Below are 13,178 nucleotides of genomic sequence, written 5' to 3'. Positions count from 1 at the left end.
GAGGTCCGTGCCCCTGGCTCCTGAGTGCTATGGTTAAAGGCGTGTGCCATACCTGGCTTTATTTCTTTGCCTTTTAAGTTTATTTGTGGTTCTTTGTAAATGTTTTTCTCATGTGCTGTATGCGAACCTTGAACTCATCTGTAGCTCGTTAATTCCTTTTTCAGTCCTCTGTACATCTGAATAACGGAGAGAGCTGAAACAACGGGAAAACACCCACTACCCAAGTGCGTTGTAAAGCTTCCTCAAGCCGTTTCTAACTTGTAGACCATATGGAGAAGCGCTGGCAGAAGGCATCCTGAAGCTGCACCTCTCTCTAGAAGACTGGAGAACACTTAGCCGGTTCTGTTGGACCGTTCCTTACAGCCGGCCTCCAGATGGTGTCAGAGCTACATCTTTTTACAGAGGTCGGAGACAGGAAGCTCTAGAAAGTCTACGGCTAAGGGTGCCTCTGAGTACGGCTTTGAATTCCGAGCAGCTGACTGCAAGGCTAATTTGATTACGTGTGCAGCTGGTTTCGGGACAGTTGTCATAAACAGGAGCAGACAGCATGCCCATGGGGACCCAGACAGATTCCCTTCTCTGTCACTCATGTGACTCAAAGACTAAGTGCATGCAAATGTTATTTCAGTATGCTAACGCATGGGGGTGGGGGGGGGATCCTGAAGCTCTGGGAGATTCCGGCTTTCTTTTTCCTCACCGCCCGACTGTTTGGAACTCTCATTTCCAAAGTCTTGAACGTTTTATCAGTTGAGGGGACTCTGGATCAGGACAATTGATCCCTAGGTCTAGGTTGGTGACAAATCAGACTCCACTGTGGCTTTATTTAAATAGCCTTTGCTACCAAAGCTCCAGTTTCCTATAGTGTGGTCCCTTGCAGTTCTAATAAGTAACACTAAGTGGCACTCGAGTAACTCCAGTGGGGAGCAGTTAGAGCACATTTGACTGCCAGGCTTCAGTTTCATAAAAGACCCAGCAACCTACCAGGGATAATTGGGAAATAATACAGGTTCAGGGGAATTGTTTTTATTAAGAACTTTGGGGTCTGTGGTTGCCTGCAGCATTTTACAAGATCATTTTATTAATTATGCCCAGCTTTCATAGTCTTCTCCTTTTTCCATCTGAAGGTTTTAAATGTTGAATAGAAATTATTGCTATGACTGAGTCACGTTTATTTTCTTGTTCTTTGTTTTTTGTGTTTGGTCGAGGACTTACTATGTAGTTTAGGCTGGCCTCAAATTTGCAATCTCCTTGTCTTAGCCACCAAAGTACTTGGATAGCCCATCTAGTTCACATTTGTAACTTTGTGTGTGCGACATAAAAGCACATTATTTTGGCACTCATCAAGCCCCCCAGTTGCGTGCCACTCATCAGAAACTTTCGAGAGAGCGCCTGTGCCAACAGCATTCTTTAGGTCCATTTGGCTAGAGAAAGCCACTTATCCCTTTATGTGATGAGTTGCCTGCCGCTAGGCAGGGTCAGCTTGACATGGCTCTTGTTCCAAGCCTTGTTCTTCAGTGTTTGTTTGTCCAGACATCTGAAGTTCCTAGCGGAGCTCTTTCCAACTCTAGTTCATCTTGGGAATTCAGCCCCGCTCTACTGAATCAGAGCATCCACTGTCCTGAAGATGATACGTTCTTCATTGACCAAAGCCATCCAAGTTACCTGTCGTCCTTCCTTCTGTCCTCATCTTGACTGTGCGTGACTTCCTTCTCATGTCTCTGCTTCTCTTTCTCTCTCTCTCTCTCTCTCTCTCTCTCTCTCTCTCTCTCTCTCTCTCTCAAGAAAATGTCACTAGCTTGCACTCAATTGTCTGTCATTTTAATGTTACCTTCTTCTGCTCATTTGATCTTTGTTTTGCATGCCTGGCAGACTGATTTCTTTCCTTTTGTGTGTGGTTGGTTGGTTTGTTGGTTGGCTGGTTTTGAAGCAGACTTCCACCATAACCCAGGCAAGGATGGAACTGGCCCTGCCACACAGCTGACTAACTCACAGGAATTCCTGTCCCGTGGCCTCCAGAGTGCTGGGATCACAGACAGGCTCTCACACTCACTCTCCTCTGGAACGTCTGTATGCCTCACTAAGAAGTTCATGTCAATCTGAGTAGTAAAGGCCACCTGACAGCCTGTCTCATTAAAGCCTTATTTACAGTCTGCGCATCCAGTTCTGAGCTACTCCATTTACATCGCATGAGTATTTAGGAGATAGCTGACATTCATCCCAGCACTCGGGAGGCAGAGACAAGCACATCTCTGTGAGTTCGAGGCCACCCTTGTCTACAGAGTGAGTTCCAGGACTACACAGCGAAAACTTGGCTCAGAAGAAGAAGAAGAAGAAAGGCCTTCACCCCATCGTCTGTCATGTGCTGCGGATTTCTGTGTTCTTCAGGCACTCACTTCCGTTCTCATATTATTTAAACAAGCTAAACTCTTCTTGTTCAATACTGGAATATGCTAATAAGAACTTATTAAATACTGAAAACACAAAAACTTGAATGAATAAATTATTGAAAGAACTAAAAATGAACCCGACACATCCTATTGCTCAAGGAAGTGTCAAGACCGTGTATATGTCACCTCATCCCTAATCCTTGTCAAGACAGTATATATGTCACCTCATCCCTAATCCCTAATCCTTGTCAAGACCATGTATATGTCACCTCACCTAATCCCTAATCCTCCCAGCACTCTCGTTTCTATGTTTCAATAGCCCCGTCTAAAATACATTTGCTCACCACTAAATATAAAAGCTTGCAGGAAATTTATCTAATGAATTTCTGAGCTTCCTGTCTCTGCTTCCTGGGTAGTGTCTAATAGAAAGTTTATTAAGAAATTAGATAAGGAATCAAATAGGCAACAGGACCAACAATGGGGGCAAAGGTCAAGTCTCTACCCTTATTTATACAGCAACGAAGTCACACCCTCGGCTCCGTCTCAATCAGGTATTGTCAAGCACCAAGGTAACAACTTATGACCAAATCTGATAGGGAAGAAAATGACCTTCAGTGCCACATTTTATTCATGATGGTGACAGAAATAATGTCACTTGGTCTACTTACTTCTAAAGAACGTACTTACTATCATAAGTATAATAAGAGCATACATTTTCTGCTTCCTCTTCAAAAAAGATTATAATTGTTTATTCATTATTTTTTAGAAGAGTGTTTGAGACAGGTTGTTACTGCGGCAATATCAAGGAAGGACCGGCTAGACACGAAATAGTCTCAAACTCTAGATCCTGTCACACCTAATATCTCTTCCACTGTGCCTACCCACCCCGGTTACACAAGTAATTATCGTTTTTTGCTTGTTTTGTGTTTGAATGCACATGTGTGTGCCGTGTATGGGGTGTGCCTGTATGGAGGCACGCCTGTGTGTGCAGGTGTCCGTATGCATGTGTGTCCAGACCTAAGGCTGATGTTGAGTGTCTTCCTTAATTTCTCTCTGCTGCACCTGTTGGGCCTTGTCCTTTTCTGGACCCAGCACACTGCATTTTCTAGTCTGTCTATTCAGCCTGCTCTGTCTCTGGCTTCTGTGCTGGGGTTATGGGCAGGGCACCACTTCCACCTGGTATTTTACGTGGGTGTGGGCTCTAGACTCCAGTCTTTATGCTGGTGTGGCAAGGACTTTACTTGCTGAGCCATATTTCCCACCCCTTGTTTTGGCAGCATTTGTTCTAGAGTAGGCCTTAAATTTCTTATCCTCCTGCCTCTGCTTCCCAAGTGCTGGGATAACTGGCATCTGTCACTATGACTGTTTAAGTCTCTGGGTTTTTTTTAAAGCTATTTTGTCCCAATTACGATTAAGAGTCCCAGTTATGACATCCACAGAAAGGAATGCTTAGCAGCTCAAAAGATATACTTTGTTTGTACCAAGGATTGTTTGTGAGATACACTCATACTTTTATGGGCAATATGGAGTATTTCTTTTTCTTATTGTATAGTAATCAATGTTATGAAATACATTTTAATTGCTTTATCAATATTCTCTACCAACATACATGTGTATAGTTTTCCCTTCTGGTTTTTGATCAAGGGAACAAATGTACATAGGACTATACACAGAAATGGGATTGCTCTGTCATATAGCTTTTATGTGTGTTTGACTTTATTTTGATATTGTCAAACAACTGTTCAAAATAGTTGATCCAGATAATCTCCCAGTTCATTTTCCAAACACCTGCTTGTTGCATGTCCTTAACAATATATAATACTTTCTCCCATGAGACTTGATGCAGAAAATAATTTCAGGCCAGGGAGTAGCTCAGTGGGTAAAGACACTTGTCACCAAGTGTGGGGACTCTGAGACCTCCACAGCCTGCAACAAGATGATACTCTCATTATCAAGAAGGTAGTTCAGTTCCTCACAAATAAGTATTCGGTGTTGGTTCAACCTCCAGGAGTCTGACCTTGAGTTGTTTATTTTAGGTATAGTTAAGCACAACACAATTTGGTAAAAACTTATTCTGGCAATAATTAACTCAATCCTGCATGCACAGCAAAGTATATATGAATCTCTTTGAGGAACAAAGTAAGCTAAATACAGATTGGATGTACATTAAAACTCTTTGTAAACTCCATAAGTTAGGTTCTATAGACTGAGAAAAACAAGCTTACAGTCAGGGTCTTGGGGAATGTCTGGTGCTGGAAGAAGTCTCTAGTCACACAGGTAGAACAAAAGTCACCAGGCGGTTAAACATGTCCACTCCCAGCCTTATGGGCAGTGGGTAACAAGTTATACATTCCTTTCTTCGAATGAACAATCCTGTGTGTTTACCATTCCAGGTTTCCCTACGCACGAGTGTGAGCACAAAGACGAGCCTCCTACAACCAAAGGTTATCACCTAAGTTCCATCCCAGAGTAAAGAGAGAATGCCACTTCCACAGAGCTGTCTCTGAACTCCACACACAGCATGCCTACCACCTCTTTGTAAACATACAAATTAATGCAATTTTAAAATAAAAGATAGTTTCATAATCCATACATTTTAAAATTCAAGGTGTTTCCAGTTTCATTTTTTCACTGTCTTGTGTAGGAATTTCGGGTTCTTTGGAGGCAGATTGTACCTGCAGCTTCCCTGCTTACAGCTTGTCTTCAGACAGCCACTACCCTCAGGTTGACCATTGAGTGAGTCAGAGTCCAACGGCCAGATTAAATTTAAGTTTCCCAACTTCCCTGGATGTTTCTCAGCAAAGCTTGTTATATCCCTTAGTCCTAGAGACAGCAAACAAATTCCTTCCCGTTTGTAGAACCTGGAGGACTCTAACAGTATAACTCAGGGCCAGGAAATTTAGCAGCCAACGAATGGAATCATTTGCATGCAAATCTAATTGTCTAACATCATCCGAACACCAGGAACAAAGTCGTCCTGATTTGATCACGTTTTCTGGTATCAACACTGTACCAATTTTAAATCATCTGTCATTTTACCGTTATTTATTTTTATGCTGGAATTTTATTTTATTTTATTTTATTTTTTGGTTTTTCGAGACAGGGTTTCTCTGTAGCTTTGGAGCCTGTCCTGGAACTAGCTCTTGTAGACCAAGCTGGTCTCGAACTCACAGAGATCCGCCTGCCTCTGCCTCCCGAGTGCTTATGCTGGAATTTTAAAATTACGTTATTTATTTTTGTATGTGTGCATGGGCATGCAGCTGAGGGTCACATAGGACCTGGGGATTGCCCTCAGTCTCGGCAGCAGTGTCTTGACTCACTGAGCCATCTCACTGACTTTTCTGCTAGATTTTTTTAAAGCAAAGTTTAGACATCATGACTTCACCCGTAAATACACTAGTCTCAAGTAAAAAACAAAAGCATAATCATAACTTCGATACCTTTATCGCCCTAAATTAGCATAATCAGTACTCTCTTTGTCTTTAGTCTGGAATCTGTTTTTATTTATTTCTTTTATTTGTGTGGGTATTTTGTCTGGATATGCATCCGTGCACCATGTGTGTGCCTGGTACGTACAGACACCAGAAGAGGGCATGGGACCCCGAGGACTGGAGTTGCAGACAGTTGGGAGCCCACCATGTGGGTGCTGTAAGTGGAACCAGGGTCCTCTGAAAGAACAGCCAATGCACTTAACTGCCGAGCCATCTCTCCAGTCCCTAGACTGCAGGCTGCTTAACCATCTGCACTGGACACGGAAGGTGCTATTGTTCTGAAGCTGCCCTCTGTACACATCTTGTCCTTTAGGTCCTAGTTGTCCTTACGTTTCATGTGTGCTGGGAGGCAGGGCAGGACTTTTCAGCGTTCCCTGGAGTCTTGAACTTGGGCTACTGACAGGGAATTCTTCTCAAATCCTTTAAAAGGCATGATTAAAGAGTCACACAAGGGGAGCAAGTGAGGAGAAGAGGGGGTGCCGCCATGTCAGTGAGCTCAGGACATTGAGTTTCTTACAAAGTCCTTTCCTGGAGTCGGTTAATTTTTCAGTTTTAGTTTGGGGTCGGTATTTGACCCCATGGAATTAGGAGTCCTTTCCTATGTTTGCCAAATTGCTGAAGCCAGTGAATATTCGAGCAAAAACATGTCCAAATTTGGGGCCACAGAGGAGCCTCTGTGTAAGTTATTGCTCTCCACACAGCTGTCTGTGGAGAGGGAAAGACGGGGGTCAGGTTTCTTGGATGAGCTGCAGTCCGTTTTCTGAGGATGTGGTTGATCCCAGAAAATACACAGCTAATTTATAAGAGGCTCAGAAGAAGGCAGCTGCCTTGAAGAAAACACATTGAGAATTCTAGAGGTCAAAAAATGACCTCAATTCTTACAGGAAATTTTCACTGGGGTGTACCAGAGTAGGCTGTAGGAAGCTGTGGGCCCTCTGAATGCTCCTGGCCAGGCCGCTCTACTTCTTAGACAAAGGAGTGAAGAGGCGACAACCTTTAAAAGCAGACTCTGCTTCGCACTGGCTGGAAGGAAGGCCTTCCTCAGCACTCGCCCAAATCCCAGGATTTAACTGTTATTTTCAATTTAACGGAGTCCAACAGGGTAGATACATACATCAATAAATTCTTAGATCCGAATTATTTTTATAGCCTTTGAGTCTTTAGAAGCTAATAAATCACATTAAGCAGAACCCCAGATTATCTGTCTTCCCTTTTAATGCCTCGGCAAGACCACGCATTATCTCACAAGATCGGAATGTGACAGATTCTATTTTGAATCTTCCAACGACTCTTTTCATTTCGCCTTTCTGAGAACCAGAGTTGAAAAGAATTTGTGCAGGCACGAGTCACCCCCAGTTCACCGGACCTTCCAGCTCTGGTTTCAAAGAGGCCAGTGTCTTCTTAAGAGCCATATGGACACCCGAGCGTGTTCTCAGGAGAATGAAATCCTTGTGCTGAAAGTTATCTACAGAGAATCCTTCACAGAGCCCTGTCTGGTGATATAGAGACACAGCTGTGGCCAACAAAATGTTCTAAGCACTTAAAGAACAGGACTGTCTCAGTGAACCCAAGAAAACCTAATTAAGGAGACTGCTGGTATGGGGACTGTTAATGTCCAATGAAACTAGCAAGACAGGCATCTCCCCCCCCCCAAAAAAAAAGAAAGAAAGAAAAAAAAGAGCATGCCGCCTAAGCAAGTTACAAAGTACAGCTGAGAGCTACGCTCATCACCACTCTCGTCCTCTCTCCCCCGTGTGCGTGTGTGTGTGTGTGTGTGCATGTGTGTGCGTGTGTGTGCACGCGTGTGTGTGTGCTGGACCGATGCATTTCCATGTGCACAGAGATGTATTGACCCATGATTGTACTTGTTGAAATGTCTGCCCCTGTCCCTCTCTACCGTACTGTTTTGAGACAGAGTCTCTCTCACTGAAGTCGGAGCTCATCATTTTGACTAAACTGGTCATAGAGCCTTTGGGATTCTGCTCGTCTTTGCCCCGGGGTTACATGCATGTGCTGCTATACCTGAGTTTTATGTAAGTGCTGGGATCCAGATTTGGGTCCCCATGTACAGCAGGCACTGTACCCATTGAATCATCTCCCCAGTGCTGCCACTGGATCTCTCTGACTAGTATTTGGCTTGTGAAAATACTTAGCACATGCACAATTATCTACTCAGAAATGACTTTTGGTAGCCTCTCTTCCAAATTGCAAGTATGTCAATCCTGAGGGTGTGTGTGTGTGTGATTGCATTTTGTTTTAATGCATGATTAGAAATTCAATTTTGGGTACTGGAGAGTGGCTCAGGAAATAATGGGGATTGTCACCACGCCTAATGACTCATGTCCCGAACTTCGAACCTACATGTTGTAAGAAGCTAATCCCCCAGCAAGTCACCTCCCACAAGTTTTCTTCTTACCTCCACAAGTGTGCAGCAGCATACGAGTGTCTCCCCCGGCCTGTTAGTAATAATTCCCCATTTTTCTCTCCACCACACCCATGATAGCCACCATTCTGTCTCAGTGAATTGGATTATTCTAGCTATCTCTTGTTAGTGAAATCTTACAGTGTTTTTCTAACTCACTTGCGAAGGTTGTTACCTGTTTCGGAATTTCCATCTCAAAGACTGGATAGCATCCAATTGTTTGTGGTCCTCATTCTGTTATCTGTCTTCCAACCACGGACACTCGGCTGCTTCTACTTTCTGACTACCGCCACGGGTATGTGCACACAAATACATCTTTGCGATCTAATCACTTTTTAACTTAAGTGTATAGATATTTTGCAACTTATAAGCAATATTGTTTTTAAAATGTCACAGAGAACACCCAGGTGATTACTGATAGTATATGTTTGGGCCCATCTTAGCTGTTCTTTATCCTGACATTTTTTAAAAATTTCATTTTACGGGGCTGGAGAGATGGCTCAGTGGTTAAGAGCATTGCCTGCTCTTCCAAAGGTCCTGAGTTTGATTCCCAGCAACCACATAGTGGCTCACAACCATCTGTAATGGGGTCTGGTGCCCTCTTCTGGCCTGCAGGCATACACGCAGACAGAATATTAAATACATAATAAATAAATATTTAAAAGAAATTCATTTTAGGGCTGGAGAGATGGCTCAGAGGTTAAGAGCACTGGCTGGTCTTCCAGAGGTCCTGAGTTCAATTCCCAGCAACCACATGGTGGCTCACAACCATCTGTACTGAGACCTGGCGCCCTCCTCTGGCATGTATACCTCCTCCTATGGTATACATAATAAATAAATAAATCTTTAAAAAAATTCATTTTACGTTCCAACCACAGTTCTCCCGCCTACCCTTTCTCCCACCCTTCCTTGTCTCCCTCCCAGGCCGCTCCCCATCCCCTCCTCCCAATGGGTAAGGGTTCCCATTGGGAGCCAACAGTCTCTAGCACATTAAGTTGGGGGTAGGACCAAGCCACAGTCTTAACTGGGGTCATCCTTGTGGATTCTCGGAAGTTTCCCGAGCACCAGGTTTCTCCCTAACCCCATAGTGGCTCTCTCTATTAAGATCTCTCTTTCATTACTCTCCCACTCCATCCCTCTCCTCCTAGACCATCTTGTTCTCGCTCCTCAACTGAAGAACGGATAAAGAAAACGCGGTACATCACACAATGGAGTATTATTACTCAGCTATAAACGCAATGACATCATGAAATTTGCAGGTAAATGGATACAGCTAGAAAAAAAACATTCTGAGTGAGGTAACCCAGACCCAGAAAGTCAAACACAGTATGTACTCGCTCATAAGTGGATATTAGTTGTAAAGCAAAGGATAACCAGACTACAACCCACAGCTCCAGAGAAGCTGGGTAACAAGGAAGACCCTAAGGACACATGGATCACCCTGGGAAGGGGAAGTAGACGAGATCTCCTGGGTGAACTGGGGGTGCGGGAGCGGTAAAGGGGAAGAAGTGGGAGATTATCCTGACACTTTTTGCTCACTTCCTGGCTGCAATTTCCCCTCCCTCCTATCCTCCCCTACCCCGTTTTGTTCCCACTCCCCAATCCCCCATTTCTGTTTAGGAAGTGACAGGTCTCCATTGAATACCTTCAAAACATGGCATATCAAGTTTCAGTAAAAGTAAGTACCTCCTCTTGTATTTTTTTTTTCTTTTGGTTTTTCGAGACAGGGTTTCTCTGTGGCTTTGGAGCCTGTCCTGGAACTAGCTCTTGTAGACCAGGCTGGTCTCGAACTCACAGAGATCCGCCTGCCTCTGCCTCCCGAGTGCTGGGATTAAAGGCGTGCGCCACCACTGCCCGGCCCTCCTCTTGTATTAAAGCTGGGCAAAGCATCCCAATATGAGGAGTAGGGTCCCAAAAGCCAGTAAGAAGAGTAGGAGAAAACACCTGTTCCCACTGTTAGGAGTCTCCCAAGGGGACCAAGCTACACAACTGTACCGTATATGCAGAGTGCCTAGGTCAGTCCCAGGAAGACTCCCTGTTGTCGGTTCAGTCTCTGAGAGCCCCTATGTACCCAGGTTAGTTGGTTCTGTGAGTTTTCTTGTGGTGTCCTTGACCCCTCTGGCTCCTACAATCCTTTCTCTCCCTCTTCGGCAGGATTCCCTGAACTCCGCCTCATGTTTGGCTGTAGGTCTGCATCTGTTTCTGTCAGTTGCTGGATGAAGCCTCTCTGATGACAACTGGGCGAGGCACCAATCGAGTCACAGGAGATGGCCAGTTCAGGCTATGTATCTGCTATTGTTAGGAGTCTCAGCTGGGGTTATCCTTGTAGATTCCATTGTGCCAGGTTTTTACCTGATCCCGAAATGTTTCCTCTTCCCAGTAGTCTCTTTCAGTACTCCCCATCAACCTGATCGTTCATGTTCCCATCCCCACCTACCCAGTCAATTCACGGAGTCTCTTCTATTTCCCCTTCCTAGGGAGATCCAGGCATCCCACCATGAGCCTTCCTTGTTTCCTGGTCTCTCTGGGTCCATGGATTGTAGCACAGTTAGCCTTTATTTTACAGCTAATATCCACTTAGGAGTGAGTACATACCATGTTTGTCATTCTTGGTCTGGGTTACCTCACTCAGGATGATTTTTTTTTCTGGTTCCATCTATTTGCTTCAAATTTCCTGGTATCCTTGTTTTCCTGTGGCTGTGATAAAATACCTGGTGTAGCATCTTAGGGTGTAAAGAGTTTATTTAGCTTCACAGTTCAAGGGCATAGTCCGCCAGGGTGGGGAGTCACTGCAACAGGAGTTGGTCACGTAGCATCCATAGGCAGGAGGCAGAGAATGCTGTGCTCAGCTCACTTTTTGCATTTTATACAGTCCGGAGAACATTGCCACCTCTGTGGGGAGCCCTTTTCTTCCTTAGTGAACCTAAGCGAGCCCTCACGGGCATGGCCAGAGGCAAGCCTCAATGTTAATCCCTCATGAGCATGCACCAAGGTTTGTCTCCTAGGTTATACTAGACCCTGTCAAGTTGGTCGTACTAACTGCCACACACTTACTGTGCTTTCCTTTGAAACTGACTGTGACACATAATTTGTTCAAGGCCGTATCACTTACAGAGGGCAGAGGAGTTTTTGTGCAAACGTAGTTTCCCCAACACTTTCGCTTGAAATGGCTTTTTCCATTCCAAAATAGTTTTGCCTTTTGTTGCAAGTCTTCTGATCATCTACATGAGAATTTATGTGTTCTATAATCGAGTTGATGGTCTGTGTGTCTTTTGATTACATATGTGAGAGTTTGTGTGTTCTATAGTCGAGTTGATGGTCTGTTGTCTTCATGCCAGTACTGCACAGATTTCAGTACCATGGCTTTGTAGTAATCTGAAATCAGGAGCGTGAGACCTCTGGTTTTTGTTTGTTTATCTTTATATCCTAACCAAAGCTTTTTCTCCCTCTCCTCTTCCAAACTCCCCCCAAGCCCATCCACTCTTCCTTTGTTGTTTCTGTTCAGATACAGGCAGGTATCCCATGGAGACCAGCCAGACATGTTATATCAAGCTGCAGTGAGACCAGGAACCCCCTCCTCCACCAAGGTTGGATAAGGCAATCTGGCAAGAGGAAGGGCTCCCCAAATCAGGCAACAGAGACATCCCCGCTCTCACTGCTAGGAGTCTCACATGAAGAACAAGTTACACAACTGTAATATCTATGCAGAGGGCCTACGTCAGTCCTGTGTACCTATGAAGAGGGCCTAGGTCAGTCCTGTGTACCTATGAAGAGGGCCTAGGTCAGTCCTGTGTACCTATGAAGAGGGCCTAGGTCAGCTCCCTAGTTGTTGCTTCAGTCTCTGTGAGCCCCTATAAGCCCTGGTTAGTTGGTTCTGTGGGTTTTTTTGTGGTGTCCATGATACCACTGGGTCCTACAATCTTTCCTCCCTGTTTTCTGCAGGATTCCCCATGCTCCGCCTAATGTTTGGCTGTGGGTCTCTGCATTTGTTTCTGTGAGTTGCTGGTTGCAGCCTCTCTGATGACAGTTGGGCACCAATCTGTGAGTGTAGCAGAAGATCATTAGGAGTCATTCCATTGACTTTTTAAAAATATCGTTTACTTATTGCCATTCGCATTTGGTTCTGAGACTGAGATGGAAGTTATCTGTGCCGTAATCAGAATTAGCATATTTTCCTTCCCCCATTTGCCACATTTTCCTAAGTTTAGTGATAGCTAATGGCAGCTTTCTTTATGAATGGGAATTGGAGGGGAAATCACATCAGTGTGGATGAATGAACGCTGACCATTGCCTAGGAGCCATTTTTAATGGAATAAATTTATTTTTGTTTCTAAAAATTACCATGTACATTGTATTCATCTCCAGTCACCTCCACTTGGCCTTCATAGATCTTGTCCATACCAAACCTATTGAGAAGCCTGCAGGCCAGCAGCAGGCCGGTACAATAAGCGGCAGCATAGTTTGTCAGGCCAACTTTCACTCCGTATTTCGGCAGCTCGTGTGCATAGGCGGCGCAGACTATCATGTCCCCCTCTATACGGGCATAGGCAATCTGGCAGATGATGTCTCTGTTAGTTACACGAACTATCATCCTGTATTTGGGTGTGTTGTACTTATTTTTGTCTTGGATCACTAATCGTTTCCGAGCATAGTAGTCGGTTTTACCCTCTCGCCGCCTTCTAAATCTCACTTGGTATCTCTTGAAGTAGGCCTTGTTCTTAACAACTTTCACAAACCCCATGGTGCGGAGCAGAAACCCGCAATCGCGGCTCCACGCAGACCCTGTCCAGCTATTCTTTTCCTAGTTGCTTGTCTCGCCAGCTTTTCCCAAGGATGCTGCTACTATTATGTGCTGAGTAATTTTTCCACATCTCTTCT

The 13,178-nt window shown here is 44.5% G+C and overlaps 1 protein-coding gene across 1 annotated transcript; it reads right to left on the bottom strand.

Annotated features, from left to right (window-relative positions):
- Positions 1 to 12,630: 12,630 nt before the first annotated feature.
- LOC101988584 (60S ribosomal protein L5) lies at positions 12,631 to 13,041 on the bottom strand. Its single transcript, XM_005345110.3, has one exon. The coding sequence runs from the start codon at positions 13,039 to 13,041 to the stop codon at positions 12,631 to 12,633; it is 411 nt and encodes a 136-aa protein (XP_005345167.1).
- Between the last annotated feature and the right edge of the window lie 137 nt (positions 13,042 to 13,178).

Source organism: Microtus ochrogaster, chromosome 2 (assembly GCF_000317375.1).
Source record: "Microtus ochrogaster isolate Prairie Vole_2 chromosome 2, MicOch1.0, whole genome shotgun sequence".
Lineage (NCBI taxonomy): Eukaryota > Metazoa > Chordata > Mammalia > Rodentia > Cricetidae > Microtus > Microtus ochrogaster.
This window is presented reverse-complemented; position numbering and strand designations above follow the sequence as displayed.